Here is a 20,656-nt window from a genome sequence, read left to right on the forward strand (position 1 = left end):
AAAGCAACAGAAAAGCTACTGTCTGCCATCTGACTCGAACATTTAAATAAAAAATTTACAGCATCTCAATGTAAACAGAACTGGATTTATATAGTATTCATTGATTAGTTCAAAAAGTTAAAAAAAATCATAAAAACTGTTGACATTTGAAGAAACCTGGATCACAGTATAATCTTAAAAGTGACATTTTATATATATTTTAATGCAGGGCCAAAATAATAATAACAATAAATACAACAGGGAATTACAGTAGTTTAATCTTTTGGTGCACAACCACAACCAAAACAGTTGCCACAATGGTGATCGTCCAAACTGAAAATTTGTATTTCAAATAAGAACTTATATATATATATATATATATATATATATATATATATATATATATATATATATATATATATATATATATATATATATAAGAAGTTTTACAGGTGAGACGTGAGGTAAAGGTAACACAAGATCTGGTTTTCAGGTTTCTGATATGTAGCTGTGGGACATAAATCACCTTTTGGGACTACTGTCTTATTTTCTGAGCACCTTCTCTACTATCCAGAGAAACAGATCGTCTGTCAGGTGCTCTTTCTGAAATTGTGGAGCTAAGAAACTTTGACTTTGTTCTTTTCCTGGGCAGTGATCTGTTCTTCTCGTCTCTCCTCCCTCTCAGGCCGGTCCTCACCCTGACGAGCAATGAGCAGCCGACACGTCAGCAAAATACCAAACACTAGGGCATGAGCATAGCGTTTTAGAGGATCCCCAACCAGCTGGTGGAAGAAAAGCACTGCTAGCATAACCAGTAGCAGAATAAAGTTGGCCAAGTCTTTTGGTCTCCCTGGCACAAGGGTCAGAACAATTCCACATCCCACCTCAAGAGTACCAATAATCTTGCGTAGAAGTACAGAAGAAATGCCGATTTTTTTCAATGCCGGAAGGGCCTTTGCATAACTCTTGTACGCCTTTTTCTGGAAAGTGAACAGAAACATTACATTTATATTTTTGCCAAGAATGTTTAACATTAATACTTATGTTACGCATGTAACTATACAGACAGATAGATAGATAGATAGATAGATAGATAGATAGATAGATAGATAGATAGATAGATAGATAGATAGATAGATAGATAGATAGATGCCCATATTGACCCAACTGTATTACATTAAATTGTATATATATATATATATATATATATATATATATATATATATATATATATACGTACACACACGCACATACGTATATATATATTATATATATATATATATATATATATATATATATATATATATATATATATATATGAATGTGTCTATGACATCAGCACAGCAACTGCTGCACCTGCAGATGGAAGATAGAATTTGCTGGAAAGCGGCGCCATTGCTTTATCATGAGCTGCTTTAAAATGATTGTTTTAGAACGATATTGCAAAATAATCTTCACACGTCATATCTGAGAGCGTTTCTTCTGTTTATCATACAGATGATGCGCATTGTGATGTCATAATTGACCTATGCATGCGATAATGAAACGATGTTGCGGCTGTGCATAAAATGCGCTGTTCAGCTGCTCCAATTATGTTTGACATAATTCGACTCATTATCAGGATTTAAATTATGTCGTTCTTATATCTAAGATTATGAATGGAATTAAATGCACACAAAAAAAAAAAAAAAATGCAAAAAGAGCCAGATACTTTCGCACCCCCTGCTAAAACAAAGCCGGTTGCCTCATGCTGAAGCTTCATTTGCTTACATAGATGCTGCTAAGCGACGGTCACTTACCATTTCACTATATGCATCTTTGCTTAACCTCGGTGTGAGTTTAATTGTACCCATGAACACAAAGAACAGACCCAGTGCAAAGGAAAGGGCGACAATTGTTACGGTTCTTGGCGAGGCCATCTTCGGTAAAGTCTCCTTTCGATTGGCATCCGTTGTCCCGCTCCAGTTTACTGTCCTGCTGAAGATGCTGAAGGGGGGAAGGGCTTGATGAATACAGTCAAATATGGCTGCATGTCATTCCGCTCCAGTACTAGGGAGCACCAATAGAGGGCGCTGCGGTTGATCAATGTCATCTAGACATACAGCCAACTGCAGCCTGTGCTTCTTTCTTAACACTAGGGGAGGCCCTTACTGTCTATGGGGAGGCCTCAGAGTCAGCAAACTTACACCACACGCAGGATGTTCAGAAACAGCAAATTGGAAATGTCCCAATATTATAAAAAAAAGTATTCCGTTAGTTTGGACAACTATTTGGTAACTGAAAATTGCTAGCTTATTAGTAATTATTTAAAAATATAAACGGCATTAAATTATCTATGGTACAAATGGTCAAATCAAATATTTATCTTGGTTTTTCAGTTAGTAGACCGACTAGCAAGCGCCAACTGGTTCTTATTCAAAACGAATTGTTTAATAATTTATTACAATAACCAGTGTTTTGATCAAGAGTTCTTTCATTTATTTGGTTGAAAAACATCATGGACAATCATTTTGAGCAATAGGTATCCCATCATGCAATTTCTTCTCCACATAAAACCATTACACAAACACGCACACAAGTATAAATTGGCTAAAAAAAACGATTTATATATATATAATTTTTTTTTTTTTTTAAAGATAAAAATTAATATACAAATTCACAAAAAAATTTAGGCATCTTCTTATTGAAACCTGTAGAAACAGACTCAAGGATAAATACAGTGAATGTAATATACTTTATGATAAACCATCTTGATTATCTATCAGACTGATTCATCATATACTGTCTTAGATTATGTGTGTAAGTTATAATACAAAAATCTTTTAGGACATTATCAGTCTTTTTTCACGACAGACCTTTTTGAATGGTGTCTCATTTTTAGTATAATTATTTCTCAATCATTTGTCCATATGATCTCTTAATACAATTGCAATACAAGTATACATTTACAAAGGTATCAATTACGACAATCTAGTCATTAAAAAACATTAACTTCTGTTTGCAGACATTGATAGCAGACTTCTGTTTGGGTAAAATGGTTCAGCATGTCATCCATCCAAGTCTTCCAATTCTTCATAGGTCTTCATTCTTCTTTTTCATAACTATCCCGAAGCCATGTCCTGTTCCTGTCGGGCTTTGAGAGCCAAAATTGCTTTTCGGTAAAGGTCTATTAGGAAACAGGCAAATTAGTCTCTACTTTTCTACAGATCAGGGCTGTCTGTGTTGAGCAAATGCTTTGGTTTGTTTTATTGTCTTAATATCAAATGATTGCCAATAAATATTTTGTTTATATACAATTGTGTCTAAAAATTCATCCCACAAGGCCTAATTTTACCCCAAGAGCAGCCATGATCAAAAGGAATAGTGTTATAGAGGCCACTGATTCTTACCAAAAGTATTTGAAAGATCAGCAGGCTGTGTATAAGCTGCTGGAACTTCCTCTGTGTTTATCTTGTTCTTTCGTTTTACTTTAACTGTCTTCTTTTTTCGCATTCTTTCCTCTTTTCCTGTGAATATATAGTTTAAAAGCGTGAAAAGAAATAGGATGCAGTATTTCAGTTTTAATGACACTAAAGTTTCAATACCTCTAGAGGGTCTGGAGACCTCGCTGTTGGGAGATTCTGGTAGACATGAGTTCTCCTCTTTTACTTTTACTTTGGCTTTGCGTTTCATTTTCCTTCGTTTGGGAGGCAGTAATGCACTGCTGGCTTTATCTTTCTGGCTGTTGTGGTCCTGTTCTGCTTCATTTCCTTCTGTGTCCTCCACCTCGTCTTCATTTACTCTGCTTGGACTCTCCTTCGTAATTTTAACCTTCACCTTCTTCTTTTTGCTTAGTTTCTTTTTTAAGGAGTTCTCCTACAATGCCAAAGAGTAAATCAGTAAGTGAAGTCAACAGTACAGTTTTGTAAAAAAAATCCAATGATAAAGATATTTAACCTTATTTAGAATATTTAGAGTCCCATTTTTCCTCATAGTTTCATTGTGCTGTTCTTGACGGATATCGGTTTTGCTTGTACGTGTTCTGCAAGACAAGATGTATTATCATACATACAAATAAGAGCTAAAAATAGTCAGCTAAGGACGGCCCTATGTAAATACATATTATCTTATTTAAACACATCCCTTACTTTTCCTCTTTAGATTTATTACGGCTCTTCTCTATTTTTCCTCTCTTCTCTTTTTCTTCTGGCCCTAATGCTCGCCTCCCGTCTCTCATCACACGGGCACAGAGGTCAGGGTAGTCCAGGCACACGGCTCGCAGTAGCCATCTGAGACCTCGCAGAGTCTTTCTGTCTGACCAGCGACGCAGGTCCATTGAGGCCGAACATGGCTCCTGTAGATTAAGTACAAACTGCTTAAAATACACTGTATGAAAGCTACTGGTAACTGGTCAGAATGTTGCCATAAACGTTAACATGGCATACTGTCAGTTCCTTTACTCTGGAGGTTTATCTTATGTGTTGAATATGTCCCAATCGTTTCACAGTACTCACGATGTGGCAAAGGGAACGGCTTTGGTTGACCAGCCTCTCTAGAGAGAGTACTTCAATGAGTTCATTTCCCAGCAGAGCATTTATTTTGTCCTGTTTATTTGCCAGCCTGTAATGAGATAAAGATAGAGATGGCCAAAATAAGTTGAAGTGCAGGCAAAAATCTAATAGTTGCCTAATTAGACACACTGAAGATGGTACCGCTATTTGTAACTGCATTTTATATTTATTTTAAAAAGAAAGCATTGTCAAAGAAAATAATAGTTTTTTAATAATTTATTTATAATTATAAACTTATATATTTTCATCAGAAAGGTGATTTAATAAAAGCAGTTGTAAACAGGGCTATCTTACACAAGAAGAGGTTTTCCTGCTACTCTTGGATGCTTCAGTAAGTCCACCAGAGCTTCTTTGACCTCTTTCATTCGTTGTCTGTCACTGGAATCCACCACAAAGATGATGCCGTGAGCTTCACCGTAATGTTCTCTCCAAGCCCCCCGAACCTCAGGAGCCCCTCCCATATCAAGTATGTTAACCAAGTAGTTCTCCACCCTTAATTCAGTGCGGACACATCCATGAGTGGGACCTACATCTCCAGGGGGCACTGAACAAGGTATCATAGCATTAAAACTCAACAAATTGCAGTCAGTTTTGCAAATCTCTCACTGATGTACTGTAACATTTATTCAAATTACCTCTCAACATCCCTCGGACACAAGATGTTTTTCCAGCCTTGTCCAAACCAACTACTAGAACTGTGATCTTCCTAGAAACAATTTCAAACAGGGTTATTGAATATGTTGCATTTGTTCACAATAGGCCAACCTTTTCTGATCAGCAAAAACAATAACAAAATCAGATAGGATTGTACAGGTACTTCAGTGGCTGCTGGAGTTTGGAGACCCAGCTGCAGCAATTGCTCATGAGGTTGAACATGTTGACCTGAGGAGGAGAGCACCAGGGAGAGCACCATCGTCTCCGTAATTCGTACCTGAGAGCAGATAACGGGGATACTCACTAATTTGTACTCATGGCCTTGGAATACATTTAAACCCCAGCTGTTGTGTCTCACACAGGTATTAACCTTAATCATTAAGGATTCAGTAGTTACTTGAGTTTCTGACACCCACACCTTTCCCATAATACCTGTAATGCTTGAAAAGCAAATACAAAAAATGGTAAAATATAGGATCAGTTTTCAGGAAAAGCCATCCTCACTTTTATTTATAATTTTAAAAGTAACATATTACATATAACATATAAACATATTATTTAGTTTTTAAGTGTTTTATTCACATTTTAAATGCATTTTATTATTATTTAAAATTATTTTATTTATTTTTAAAAACACATTTTAAGATATTTGTAATATGTTTTAAACATTTACTTTTATAGATCAAACAAAACAAGACAACACAACACAGCCAAACAAAAAGAAAAGTCTTAACTCTTAACTCCTCATTTTAAAACCAAATAAAGGTGCATTAAAAAACAGCAAAAAAAAAAAAAAGAAAAAAAGACTGCAAACACACTTTATATCACAACAAAACAATATAAAACAAAACCACTAGTCCTCTTTTTAAGAATCAGCCTTAAACTGTCATGGTTTTTTCAAAACACTGCAAAAGAGCTGATTAGGCTTTGTTTTTGAGCCAACTAATAAGTTCTTCCAGGGCAAAACCTGCTCATATTCAGCAGCTTCCCATCCAGCGCAGACACAATGTAGTCTAATTACATGTACAGGTGTCTGTGCTGTAGGACTGTTATCTATTTTAGTGCTCGGTCCATCACTGTACATCTGTTCAGTCCCGTAAGCCTTTAAAGAGTAGTCTGAGTCAATTATACTGTTCTTGTTTTGAACACCTGACCCCATTATCCAAGCAGCATGCTCTCCTGTAGCCTACCGTGCAAATACTCTCTATGTTTGTAAATGTCAAATATGTTTAAACATTTTTTTCTACATAACAAAACTTTCCAAATGACACCTTACACATAATTAAGGATGCAACAACTTTAAGTTCTTAACTTCATATTTAAAAAGCATCAACATGTTAGAGTGGATTATTAAATACATACAAACATACATAATACAGTGTTTGGAGACCACTATAATATTCGGTGTACTTCTCTGCACAATCACATGTGATCATAAACAGCATTAATATACAATATACATTAATATAGTATACAGACACATGCAGACATAATACAGCACATCATATCACATATATAGAGTTTATATTCAGTCGATAAAAAAATATTACTCACAGTAGTATGTCAGACTCCATGCGTTTTTGTTTGTCTCTCCAGAGACATTTTGCACAAGTCTGCTAAAAACTAATCGGGGGCTACTTATTCCTCTAATCCTGTCACCTCATGTGGGAGGAGCTTAGAAGGAACGCCATCACATCCTTACAACCAATCCTATGGGAGACAGGTGACAGCTGCCATTCTGCATGGTTTAACTGGGCTAAATGTAGACATCTGCCAGGTTATTATAATCTAAATATATGTGACCATCCTAACAAATACTTAAATTTTAGTTGTAAGTCCATAGACAACTGGTAAATGAGAAACATTTGATCTACTACTCAGTCTAATGCATATTACTGTGTAGAGCATTATAGTGTGCCGTCATCCTGTTGTTTACGCAGGACTTGCAGATAAATAATCCAAGTGATGCAGTACGTGCTTCTAAAATCTCCATCTTCAGAAGACTATTGCTTTTGCTAATTCACAAGAGTATATGCAATTCTTATTTTTATGTGATATTGCAGTATTGTAAATAATTAATCCGTGCGCATCCCTATTTTTTTTGTCATCTCTTAATTTCTAATCAAAAACATTAACTTCCACTTCCCCTTGTAACATGTCTTCTCTGATGACGTGTGCATCGATGGTACAAGAGCTGGCCAATAACCCATCCTGTTCAGTTATCTGTCACTCAAATGAGATCACAGCAATTAGCAGACAACAATGATCCAATTAAATCCTAATGGACAGAAACAAGTTCCGCCCTACATTTTTTCTTGTTTGAGAAGCCGTATATATCACAGTAGGGATATATAAGATGATCTCAACTTTTGTTCATGCTGATTTTAACACTTCAGAAAACTAGTACTTGTTAAGGCCCATTCACACCAAGGACGATAACGATAATGAAAAAAGTTTAATTGATTCCAAAGTTATAATGACAGATACATCACTGGAATCACTTTCAGAAGAATTCATTTAAAAACTTTTTTTCCTGTTGATGAATGATACAAATATTGACAGCCAATTAGAATCCACCCGATTTTAAAGCACTTAAGCATTTAAGGCACTAGACAACTAAACAGCTACACTTGCTTATAATAAACAAAGTCATATTGTGAGACACCAATATAAATATTGTTATAGTTATGTATTGTTCTTAGTGTGAATGGGCTTTTAGCCTGAATGTTCTTATTTTTTTTATTAAATTTTAAAAGCACACAGTATTAAAAATGTATTTAAATGTCATTGCATTGCATAAAATATCAAACCAAGTGGCATTTGCAAAGAAATGAAACCAATTAACTTTACTTTTCTGTCTTTTTTAATTACTTAACCATATTTTGTGATATATATCCATAATAAGTGTAGCAAAGAAACTTTTTCGGAGGCATTGTCAGTTATAATAATTTTAAGAGCATAACTGCATAACAGTAAATTTAAGACCAAACTTCAGTGATCTTATCTTTCCCGCACCTTAAATTTATGGCAAGTAGACTGTAATTATGATAATAACATGCAGTTTCGGGCTCACATCAAAGTCTGCGTCTATCTCTGTCACAAGATTTCAAGTCAAAGGTTGGTCTAAGCGCACAAGCTGCACTGAATCTCAACCTTTAAACATTTAAAATGAACAAATATTGGACATCAGAAAATATGAGACGTCAGAAAAGATTATATGCTCTGATCATTTCCTGTTTTATCAGCTGCTTTTCATTTTTTCCAGAATTTAAGAAATGCAGTTGAGAACAGTGTTTACATCTGAGTTTCCTGAGAAGTGTATGACATACTTTTGACCACCAGAGGTCCAATTCAAGACATTTGTTTTTTCTGTTCAGACATTTTAGGATGTATACTGAAAACAAATCTGATGGTGAAACAGATTTCACTCAGAAACTGCAAAGTAAATTTCACAAATAATTACAGAGAAACAGGAAATAAAATTAATTTCGAAAGTAAAAAGACTGTAATAGTATTTTTCCTCATACTACAAAAAATCTTTATTTATATTTAAATAATAATAATAATAATAATAATTAAAAAAACTTTTTCCAGTGAATTACAAAACGCTTTAGGCATGCATCCACATCTATCAATTCGACTGATTCCCTATAAGATCAATTTACTGAAGGTAGTTTCTTTCCCTTAAAACCGGATGTGAGGCAACTGCCAAAACAAAACAAAGGCACAACATCCTCTTTACTTCTCTGCAGTCTGATCTGATTAAGTAATTACTGGCAGGCGCTTACTTCATCTGCTGACTAAACTCATGTGGAACCTTGAGTGCAGGCACAGCCCTGTCAGCTGGCCATGACACAAATGGAAACAGCTCAGTGTGTTGCCTGTCCTTACAGCGGCTCATATAATACACCCGATTCCATGAATCACAGGCTGGACAACTGCACATACCACATTATATAAGATCCAAGAATTCCACAGGCTCATGTATTTTACTAATCACTGCATTATCCTATGATTCACTGGGTATTTGAGCGCTTGACAACTGTGGAACTGAGTCAGAGAAGGCCATATGCATTTGTTTACTGATGGCTAGTTCAGTTAGAAACAATTAGTCATGTGGAGGTGAGAATTCAGAGCAACAGCAACAGCACTACTTTGGGTCTCTCGTCATGTAGTAAAGATATTAGCTGACATGCTAAATCTCTATACTGAACATTAGATTTAAAAAAAAAAAACCCTTGATAAAAGATGCAGGTGTTTTCAAATAGCCATTGCTAGTGTTTTACTATACGGCTGCCATAGGCAATGGCTGTTTGCAATGTGAGTATTTACAAGGCTGGTTTATGGCCATTTGAGGCCCGTGGGACTCCAGATGCATTGGAGGCTCTCTCTTGAATTGTAATGACTAAATAGAGCCACTAGTACAATTGTGAGAATAAACACACCACATGTTTAATGTATTTCAAAAGCTACACCAATGTATCATGACTTCTATAAAACATCAAAGCTGCAATAAGGTGATTATATATCTAAATTCTACATTTTTTGCTAATGTTCACCGCAAACAAATTCAAGCGGTATTAGTTTATGGGATTAGAATCCCGCCAAATGTATTGTAGTCACAGACTGAAAAATAATAAGCAAAAATCAAATATTTAAAAACACATGTAAAATAATGCACAAAACCGAAAAACAAATGCAGTTTTTTTTTTAAATAACAAACAGTGCCGTCATGGATCTAAAAATAATAAGCGTAAATCAAAAATGTAAACGCATTTAAAATAATATTGCACAAACTGAAACATGAATTCAAAATCTCAAAACAAAATCGGATTTCCTGTTCAGTCAGTGTAGTGTTTGAGTAAATGAATTACTCCGGGGGTATTGGTTTGTTTGAACTCAGAGGGAGTGTCAGCCACATTAAAAAGGATAACAGCTTAAGTCATTTGTGGATTAATGCGTATTGGAGACGCTAACAGTTTAAAACGATTCAGAACGATTTGGTGAACTGGTTCAAAAAGATCCGATTACATCGAGTGATTCGTGCGTGAAATGGATATCACAAACTGCTTTGTTTTGAACTCTCTCTCAACAGACACGGAAGACAATGATGAATAAAATCATCGTTTTTGCTATTTTTGGACCAAAATGTATTTTCGATGCTTCAAAATATTCTAACTGACCCTCTGATGTCACATGGACTTCTTTGATGATGTTTTTCTTACCTTTCTGGACATGGACAGTATACCGTACACACCGTTTCAATGGAGAGACTGAGAGCTCTCGGACTAAATCTAAAATATCTTGGGTCTATGGGTGAACTATCCCTTTAAGAGGGGAATCGAACTCGGCCATGAGCCCACGTGCCTCGTTCTCGCGGTCTGCTGCTGGAAAGCACGCCTCGTCATCACGAGGCTATCGGTGCCAAGTTCGCCAACCTTCTAAAGATATGTTTCTTCCAAATACTCACACTTGCAGTCTTGGCCTCTTGAGAGCACGTGCGTGCGACAGGAAGTAAGTGCCCAAAACTGTCCAGATCTTAAGAATGCCAAGATGCACTGCCCTTAACACACACTAAATTCAAGGCTGTGTGTATCCCATCATGCATCATATTCTGGAAATAAATAGTAAGACTTTTTTTCAAGATCACAGGAGGTCACGGAAACCTTTGCAATATGTAAGTTAAATATCAATAATAATAAGATATTACATATAAATTGTAAGTCAAACAAAGTGCTAAACGTTTTATTGATGCAAATATTATAGTATATTTATATTTTTACAACATTTGGAACTTCTTTTAATAATCACTTAATTAGAAGCACCACAAATTAAAATTATGTTATGTTATGGGACTAGTGAAAAGACATTTAGTAATTGATTTTAAAATGCAAATTTAAATCTAAAATACTTGCATTTTCACAATACTGTAATGTAAACAACAAAGTGTCATTTTCAAAGTCACCAACAAAGGCACCTTTTCAAAGGTGATGAAAAGTTCGACACATACTTGTGGTCTTCATCCTCACTTGAACACTTGGGCCAAAAATAGGAAGTACGTCATAGAAGTGGCCAACTAATCAAGTGCAGAGACCGCAAGTGTTGGTATTTGGACAAGGCGATAGTTAAGAAATATTGAATCAACTTCGGTTAACCACACCCGCTGAGCACAAGGACCCGGGGGATTCGAACAGAGCAGTCTGAGACACTGCATGACATGTCAGGGCACACCTGGCTTTTTTTGTTTTGAGATGATTCCTTTGAAAGTCCTTCTGCGAAAAGGAAACCGTTTACCTGATCGACGTTAGCGGCATCGTAATATCTAGATGGGTACGTGTAGCATACTTTAAAACACAGAAGATCACTTCATACTATATACTCATGTGACTTTCCTTCACAGAACTGCATATGTGGCAATGTGCATGTAAGCGGAGTTCATATGAAACGCACCACGCAGACGGTTGATTTGAGATCCGAATCACCGACGATGATATTTCACAAACAGTGGCATGAACGCTGCGCGGATCGAGCCATATAAAGCGCACAAGAGGTACGTTAACGATAAAAGATGGACAACAACAAGCCGGCCAAGCATGACATCACGGAGGTGGTGGCGCAGGAGTCCGCCGCGAACCCGACTGAGAACGGCGGGGTAATGGTGATCAACCACGGTAAAGTGCACCCACCCTTAAGCGTGCTGTGGACCACCGCCCTGTACTGTGCGGAGTTCATATGCGCCTCGGTGCTCAGCAGCATGTACCATAACACCGAAGACGTAGTGTGGATGGGGCTGACTATTACATTCATGCTGGTTCCGTCGGTTCTGACCCAGCTCACGCTGACCTTCGTGCACCGGGATTTGGGGAGAGACCGACCCCTTGTACTCTTCATGCATCTGCTTCAGATGGGGCCTATTATAAGGTATGAACGTCAAGGAGCTGACACTTGATGATCACATGACCACAATATTGACAAACACATCATGGCCAACATACATGTTTAGCCACACGTTGTGTGAATGTTTATCATGGTAGGTTTATTCAAAGTCAGTTTCAGTCTGGGATACAAAAAAAGAGGATTTCCACCATTATTACCCAAGAATGAAAGATAGTTAATTGAACACACATTTACCTTTTGTTTTAGTGTGTTCTGGGTTCATGCTGTCACACTATTCAATGAGGTAAGTTAAGTTGTTACAATAAAAACTGACATTTAACAACCGTATACAATCTTTCAGCTATAGATAAATTTTAAATGGTTATGAAATAAAAATGTGAGCCTGGACCATTTTGATATGGATATGGATGGATAAGTAAGCTTTCCATTGGTTTGTTAGGATATTTGCTGAGATAAAACTATTTGAAAATTTGTTATCGGAGGGTGCAAAAAAATCATAACATTGAGAAAAACACCTTTAAAATTGTCCAAATGAAGTTCTTAGCAATGCATATTACTAATAAAATATTAAGTTTTTATATATTTAAGGTAGGAAATGTCATGAATATGACAGTGGACGAATGCATAAAGCGCAGTATAATTTAAAATCACGAGTTTAAAGTTTAAAGCATTCAATTCACACAGACTAACCGTCACACAGAGAACGCGATCATGCTGGATACAAGATCTCTCAGCGGGGTGTAGATTAATGTAAACATGTGTCATGATGCTCGCGTGTATCCCCTAAACAAAACAACGATGAAGTGTATGCAATCTAGGTGTGAGAAGGGGCCCAAAGGTCAGAATATTATGGACAAAAGAATAAAGATTAGCAGCAGTTCAGAGTCAAGTATCATGTTTGCAATACAAAAGAACCATTCCATAATCAGTCCTTTGTGGGAAGTGTGAATGGCTCAGTCTGAAAACTTAAGCATGATGTGGAAAAGTCAGTTTGTTGCTTTATTTTATTAGTGTTCATTTATTTTATTAAACTGGATAAATTGTTTCGATAAAAACAAAGGTATATTCGTTTGGCATTTCATTTAATGTATACCCTTTAAATTCACTTATTGAAAGAACAACAGCAGCAGTATGGTGTTACATTTATTTGATACATGTATTTGGTACTTGCTACCATATTTTTACTCTTTCCTTGTATTCTTTTCATGGCTTTGGAAAACGTGTCTCGGATGTTTCTCTGCTTCGCTTTTTCGCATAACTCCAGGTTGTCAACAACAAGCTTTGTTGCTATTTCTTTCTAGGAATGAAATACTGTCTCTACATCTTTAAAGTCTGTCTGTGAGCATTTTTGCAGCTCAGCTATTCGACACTCCAGTGTATTCAGGAGATGTTGCTCTCCTTAATGACCTCAAAATGAGGAACGAATAGAGAAAAAAAAATTGCGCGTCAAATATGGAGTTTCAGAACACACCCACCGATTGCGTAACCGCTACGGACCCATAGAAACTCAAAGGTGTTTAGAAGCCAAATCAAACTCCCCCAGAAAGTTTGCCGTTTCGAACTTCGAACTTCATTTTGGCCTGATTTTGTTCGAAATGGCAACATATCAGTTCGTTCTTTGATTTCGTTTGAAGTATACTTAAAATGTGGAAAAATCACAAAACTAAAGTAATTATCAAGAATTAATTGATGCATTCACACTTTTGACTGGTAAATGGCAGTTTTGAGTGTTCAGTTTTTAAATACTGTAGATCTTTCCCCCAGAAGTTTCCACTTTCCGAAATGTCAAGTCACAACACATAACAAAACTACAACTGCTGGTACTTTTAAATGTACTCTTTCAGTATATTATGAAATGACATGAGTCAGTGTTCTTAAGAATCTTCAGAGTTCAAACCACAACTGAAAATGTTGGGTGTCTCCCAAAAAATATTTTTGATGCAGTACTCCCCTTGCTTCTGGCATTCACGTTTCAAATTTCAAAATGTGTGAGGTCTTGTTGGTAAAAATATTGACATGTTTTCCGGGTTATTCCAGGTGGAGTTTGGAGTTTAGGAGATGAAAGTAAAACCAAACATTCGCAGCAGGATTCAATCTTATCTTATTGTTTGGAATTGAAATCTAAGGGTGTGTGTCGCCACACATAAACAAAATGACAATAATTTCTCAGTCTACCGTCATTAATGGTACTCCGTAAATACTGTTATCCAGGAATATGGGTCATGCAACAGAAGGACAGATAATAAGGCTGTGGTCATGCAGTATTCAAATATCTTTAAAGCTGTTGGTTGTACAGCAGAAATCAATGTCAGTATTAAAACTAATTTAAACAACAGATTCATATTCTCAGCAGTGTTCAGTTCTTGCTTTTTTTGGTAATTAAAACTTATATTTACAGTCATCTTATGCCAAAGTGCTAAGCTGTTTATATAAAAAATGCATTTGCTTATAATTTCTTACAAAAGAAATAGAATGTTGTTCGGGATTTAGTCTTCAGATCTGCTATAGCTTCATATCAACTTGAAATTCAGAGACAAAGGTTTTTAGTTTATTTCTATAAAATGTTGGCCTATGATTAACTGTTTACACTATAGACAACATGGCACATCTGTATCTCTTCTTACTGTCAAGTATGAACCCAACAAAAACAAAAAAGAGAGGTGAAATAGGAAATGTAGTGTGCTGGTCCTTCATTGGTATGCTGTGCCGAGGTCAGTAAGCAGTCAGTAGATTGTAAGAAGAGATGAAGGTCAGGGTCACCTCTATAAATATCTGACACCGAGTCATAAACTCGTTCTCTTTAAAGGGTTAGTTCACCCAAAAATCAATATTAGCCCATAAATTACCAACCTTGAAGTCATCCTACGTGTATATGACTTTATTCTTTCATACTAATCCAGTCAAGATTTTTTTAATTGTCTTTGATGTTGTTTGACACCACTCAGCAAGTGTTGCACTGCATCGGTTCATGAGAAGTTTAACAAAAAGCACTTCCATTAAAAAAAAAAAGTGTTTCACACAGCTCCGTGGGGTGTTCATAGGCCTTCTGTAACGAATCAATGCATATTTGTAAGAAAAATATCCATATTCAAAACTTAATAATCACTTTAATTTAGCTTGCACTCACTGATGTAAAACGGAAGCATTTCCGGGGAAATTAATTTTTTAATGGATGCTATTTATTAAACTTCTCATGAACCGATGCAGTGCAACACCTGCTGAGTCGCATCAAACAGCTTGAAAGATCAAAGACAATTTTTAAAAATAACTCTGACTGGATTCGTATGAAAGAATAAAGTCATATACACCTAGGATGACTTCAAGGTGAGTTATAAATGGGCTAATTTTCATTTTTGGGTGAACTAACCCTTTAAGAGGAAATGTCTTATCTTACTAAACTTAAAATCTTGACTAAACTTGTATTTCTTGAGAGAAGAGCTATTGAAGAATTATTTGACTGTGGATTTCTGGGAATGTTTTTTTTCCTGTTGGTATTAGGCATACAGTACTAAATGGTTTTGTCAAATTTGTTAGGGTTTTGTGGTTTACCAAATTTGTGCTGCAAACACAAAAGTTGAATCCTGATAAATTAACCCCACTTGGCAAGTATTAAATATCAAGATCAAAATAGCTACCTTCATCATCTCCTAACAGGGCCTGTGGTTGCTGTGCAGAAACCAAAGGCTGTCTAAAGTAATCATTTTACCAAGCTCTGAATAACAGCCTTATAGCAGGCTCTGGTTTCTTTGTGCAGCACAGGCTAAAATGGCAGACAGCACTCACTTTATGAGATTACAAGTGACCCACACTTTGTAGATGTTGCGCATATTATGCCATAGAAACAAGTCTTAAACAGCTTGGTTTTTATATTATTTCTAGGTCCTCTAGTTGAATAAACACAGCCTCTTCCGCATGCTGTGCAGTGTGCAGCAAAGTGTTGAAATTCTTGCTCAAAGCATCATTCTCGTTTCACAGCAAAAGAGGTGACATTTGCTGTGATAAAAAGTGTGGAAGTCATTTATGTTCATTTAGAGTTAAGGCTAGAGTTTGATTTGAGGCATCACGTGATCTGTCACCTGATGTTTTATATGAAGCAGTTGAGTAGAAGTGCACACTGCCAACCACATACACAGAAATGTAATAAACTCACACATTATAATCACACAATTAGTGTGAATTCACTTGAAATCCACAGTTCACCCACAAATCAAAACTAATCTTTTAGTCACTCTCTGTACAACCTTCAAACCTGTACAACATGTTTTCTTCTGTGGAACCCAAAAGATAATATTTTGAAAAATGTTGGTAACCAAACAGTTTTGGTTGCAATTGTCTGTATATATAGAGAGCTTCTATTATGTTCCATCACAAAAAAAAAAAAAAAATACTGGAAAAAAATAACATTTGGATCAGTGATCAACTGACAGAGTTTTCATTTTTGGGTGAACTATCCCTTTAAGAGAATATAGCTGTTGTGTTTTCAGATCATATTTACTGAGCCAGATCTTTGAATTTATACAAATACATGAAAGCATTGCGTAAAGTGTTGCGTAAAATACAATCAAAGTGTACACATCCAGCAGCAGGCCAAAATCTCAATATGCGCGCTCAACCACTAACACTGTCAGACAAGAGCAAAGCTGGCCAACCACAGCTCCAAAAATAGAAACATATTTATTCATGTTCACACCATAGGTGATGTTTCGAGCCTACACACTCTTGAGACAATGATGATCATGTGGTGAGAGCATAAATAAATATTGTTCTAATTTTGGAGCTGTGGTGTGTCAACTTAGCTCTTCCAGTAAAATAAAACCAAACCACTTTGTAACAATATTGAGCATTGTTGAATTGTTTTCTGTAATTGTAATGATGTTAAACATGTTCACTTATTTGGTAAAGTCAGTTTGATTGCAATTTAAAGGCAATGCTTTATTCAAATTGAAAGTGAGACGTTGTGCTCATGCAGGACATGTACACACAAGTTGGGAATTTTTCACCCAGAATAAGCACTGACTACACACTTATCATATTTCAGTAAGCTGTTAAGCTGATAAACTGGTTTGATCGCTAAGATTTTGCTGCCCCCTTGTGGAAATGAAGTATATGAGTCTGTTTTGTTTACTCAAATTTGTCAGGCATGTTAGAATTAAATGTTAAATCTTTTGGTTTGTTAATAAATCAGGTGCCATGTTTCTCAAAATGCATTCCATCCACAGTAAAATCAGCTTCTTAGTATCTGCCTGATTCCTCTTTCCTTTCAGGTGCATTGAAGCTCTTGTTGTTTACTGTCAGGCGGGAAAAAATGAGGAACCATATGTTACCATTTCAAGAAAGATCAAGCTGAAGCATGGCAGAGGCTTCGGCCCAGCCTTCGAATGTGAGATCGGACATTCAGAGCGCAAACTAGCCATCCACCGCAATGCCTTCAAGCGCACAGCTGTCATCCAGGCCTTCCTGGGCTCCACTCCACAGCTCACTCTACAGCTCTATGCCACCATTCAGGAAAAATATGTCCTTCACACACGGCGTAAGTCTGAATTCTTTACCAGTACCAAATGTAATATTGGGAACACTTTACAATAAGACCCCATTGAATAATGCAGCAAGCCTGCTACACATTACATGCACTTACTATAGAAATAACAGTAGATTTTTTGTAATGCCAATAATCCTGAATGTTTATTCATATTCCTCCGTACATAAATGTATATTGACTCTTATAAGAAGATGATCTAAAAATGAAATGTGACCATATTTTTCATTGTTAGTATATGTTTCATTTGTGTTTACAGTTGCCCTGATGATCATTTCCATGATATCGATTGTATACGGAGCTTTAGTTTGCAGTGTTCTGGCCATACAGATCAAGTATGATGACTACAAAGTGCGAATGAAACCTGCTGCCTATATGTGCATGATCCTCTGGAGAGGGTTAGAGATCGCTACACGGATCACTACTTTAGTGCTCTTCAGCACAACACTCTCGGCCTGGGTGGTCCTGGTGGGCCTGACCAACCTGTTCATCTTCTTCTTCCAACCTTGGGTTGAATTCTGGGTTAGGAAGGCATCACTGCCTGAGAACATAGAGAATAACTTCAGTAAACTCAGCACCACCGTGGTGCTCTGCATGGTCACGTTTCTCTACGCCTGCATCAATATTTTCTGCTGGTCTGCCGTGCAGCTGGACCTGGCTGACCACGACCTGGTGGAGAAACAGCCTCGCTGGAGAAGGTTGGCCATCTACTACACCCTGCGCTTCATGGAGAATGTGACCCTCGTGATATTGTGGTACTACTTCAAGTCAGACTTCTATGAATACATATGCACCCCACTGCTGGTGGTGCAACTTATCATCTGCTACGGCCTGGCTGTAATCTTCATGCTGATCTTCCATCAGTTCTGCCATCCGTGCCGCAGACTTTTTCACTACAACGTCGAGGACTGTCTTCGTTGCTATTGCTGCTGGAAGGAAAAGCAATCAGAGGCTCCTGAAATCAATGCAGGTGGTCCTCAAGAACATGCATCTCCTGACCTCATCAACCACTTGACAGATCGAGAAACCGATATCGTGGATGATATCATTGAGACAGCATGAAAAGCATCTGCTGTTGTATTAATGTAGCGCTGTTTGGGGCCATGCCAGGCATATTTGCACATATCCTGACTCAGGAGTATTACATTGGGATGATGAGCTATGCTATAGCTATACTGTAATTAGTGAAGGAACAACTGATTTTATATGGTCCTAGAAGCTTCAGGAAATTTGTGTTTTATGGCATTTGGAGCTGTTCTTCAAAAAGAAGGTGCAGAGCATGATTGGCTTATTATGTGGGTTTGGAAAGGGTAGCTCATCATTTATTAATTATAGAGCGTTGACCCATTTCTTTTTGTTGGCCATTGAAGACCAAAGAATGCCCTCGGTTGAGTTCTGCTGTGATGATACACAAAGGCAGCTTTCAGTAGAGAGTTGCGAGGCCAGTCTGTGAGCCAGGTGTGTGGGAATCACGCCAATTTCGGAGAAATTAAACTGATGAAGTTTTGGCAGGGAACCGTGACTCAACCAGCCAAAGAGCCTTCTAGACTTTCCCTAAGTTTGCTTCAACAGCCCTGTGCATTTTTAATCCTTTAGATTTGGAGAGCCTTCCTTAATGTTGGAAGCTGAACTCGCATTTGCCTTAATATTGTGTGATTGTAATTTTGTGCCTGGATAGACTGTGATGTTCTAAATTTTTCACTGCAAAAACAGATGTCTGTTTGTTTATTCTGTATGAAAATATGTTATTGGTGTGATTTTTGCCCGAATTATGTGCCTCTTCACTACTGAGATGAATAATGATAATGATTGACATGTTAATAAAGACACACTAAATATCTGAATTGTGGCTGATTGTGATTCTGAATTAAACTATGCCAATACAGAAGTGTTAAGCTCTTAATATAAAGATTTTAAGGTGAACCACATGAAACCTATTCAGAACCAACATTATATTTAAAATCAAAGGAAGACATTAACCTCCTAAAACCCTGTGTCCTCATATGGGGACATACCACAATTTAACTCTAGATGTACTGTACAGAGACATTCAAGGCTTTGCAGAGATACTAAAGGCCAGATTTACCGTCTTTGGGCATTAAAATAGTACTGTCAGATTTTAGGCTGCTCAAACAATCACACTCTCTCTCACACACACGCAAACAAAAAGCAATTAGAAACTTCTGCTAATAACTAGTAGCTTTCGATATTTTTGATGGTTTGATATTTTTATACCACTAGATGTCACCAAAGTCATGTTTCTTTCGTTTCTTTTTTTTTTTGTCAGATTTTTTTATATATATAACAAAGCAAGCAAATTTTACATAAAAATATGGTACTTTTAGAGGTAAATAAGTAACAATAAAAACACAAAAAAAATCATAAATTTTATTTGATCAAAGATGTGTTATATGTTGCAAATTTTCTATAATCAAATATAGCAATTTTCTAGGCGCATAAAGCGCTTTACGTTGTCAGGGGGTATCTCAGCATACGCCACCAGTGTGCAGCATCCACCTGGATGATGCGACGGCAGCCATATTGCGCCCGAACACCCACCACACACCAGCAGCTTACTGGTGGAGTCTATGGTGGAGAGGAGACAGAGTGATACAGCCAATCAGCAGATATATCCGATTGTTAGGAGGCCATGATGGTCGGAGTCCAATGGGCGAATCAATCTAGCCAGGATGTCGGAGTCACACCTCTACTCTTTTCGAAAGACATCCCGGGATTTTTAATGACCACAGAGAGTCAGGACCTCGGTTTAACGTCTCATCCGAAGGACGGAATTTAGCATAAAGAAAAATGGTATATCAAATCATTCTGATATGACATAGTTGTGAATCATCTTTATTTAAAGTTTGGTATAAAAAACATCCTGAAACAAAAATGAATTGTTCTTGCTTTTCCCTCTATGGGACTAGTTGTGAATTCACAGCTTAAAAAATAATTGACTTTATATTTTACATACGTTTGGGAGTCATGTCATTTTTGTCAAATTGTCTGAAACTTCACACACAATCAAATGCTTTTTCAC

The 20,656-nt window shown here is 36.8% G+C and overlaps 3 protein-coding genes across 3 annotated transcripts; 1 reads left to right on the plus strand and 2 right to left on the minus strand.

Moving 5' to 3' along the window:
• Positions 1-405: 405 nt before the first annotated feature.
• On the minus strand, positions 406-2,016 carry LOC113113820 (transmembrane protein 35A). The gene is made up of 2 exons (XM_026280312.1): positions 1,779-2,016; positions 406-959 (listed from the first exon to the last, which is right to left on the minus strand). Exons 1-2 carry the CDS (start codon positions 1,896-1,898, stop codon positions 597-599), a joined length of 483 nt encoding a protein of 160 aa, XP_026136097.1. The 5' UTR covers positions 1,899-2,016; the 3' UTR covers positions 406-596.
• Positions 2,017-2,462: 446 nt separating this feature from the next.
• On the minus strand, positions 2,463-7,197 carry LOC113114490 (ADP-ribosylation factor-like protein 13B). Its single transcript, XM_026281406.1, has 10 exons — positions 6,738-7,197; positions 5,347-5,460; positions 5,165-5,235; positions 4,824-5,073; positions 4,473-4,578; positions 4,107-4,312; positions 3,916-4,000; positions 3,564-3,834; positions 3,369-3,485; positions 2,463-3,145 (listed from the first exon to the last, which is right to left on the minus strand). Exons 1-10 carry the CDS (start codon positions 6,755-6,757, stop codon positions 3,081-3,083), a joined length of 1,305 nt encoding a protein of 434 aa, XP_026137191.1. The 5' UTR covers positions 6,758-7,197; the 3' UTR covers positions 2,463-3,080.
• A 4,076-nt stretch (positions 7,198-11,273) lies between these two features.
• On the plus strand, positions 11,274-19,460 carry LOC113113821 (membrane transport protein XK-like). Its single transcript, XM_026280313.1, has 4 exons — positions 11,274-11,513; positions 11,584-12,104; positions 17,345-17,610; positions 17,876-19,460. The coding sequence occupies exons 2-4, from the start codon at positions 11,752-11,754 to the stop codon at positions 18,676-18,678; spliced, it is 1,422 nt and encodes a 473-aa protein (XP_026136098.1). The 5' UTR covers positions 11,274-11,513; positions 11,584-11,751; the 3' UTR covers positions 18,679-19,460.
• Positions 19,461-20,656: the final 1,196 nt, after the last annotated feature.

Source organism: Carassius auratus, chromosome 14 (assembly GCF_003368295.1).
Source record: "Carassius auratus strain Wakin chromosome 14, ASM336829v1, whole genome shotgun sequence".
Taxonomy (NCBI): Eukaryota; Metazoa; Chordata; class Actinopteri; order Cypriniformes; family Cyprinidae; genus Carassius; species Carassius auratus.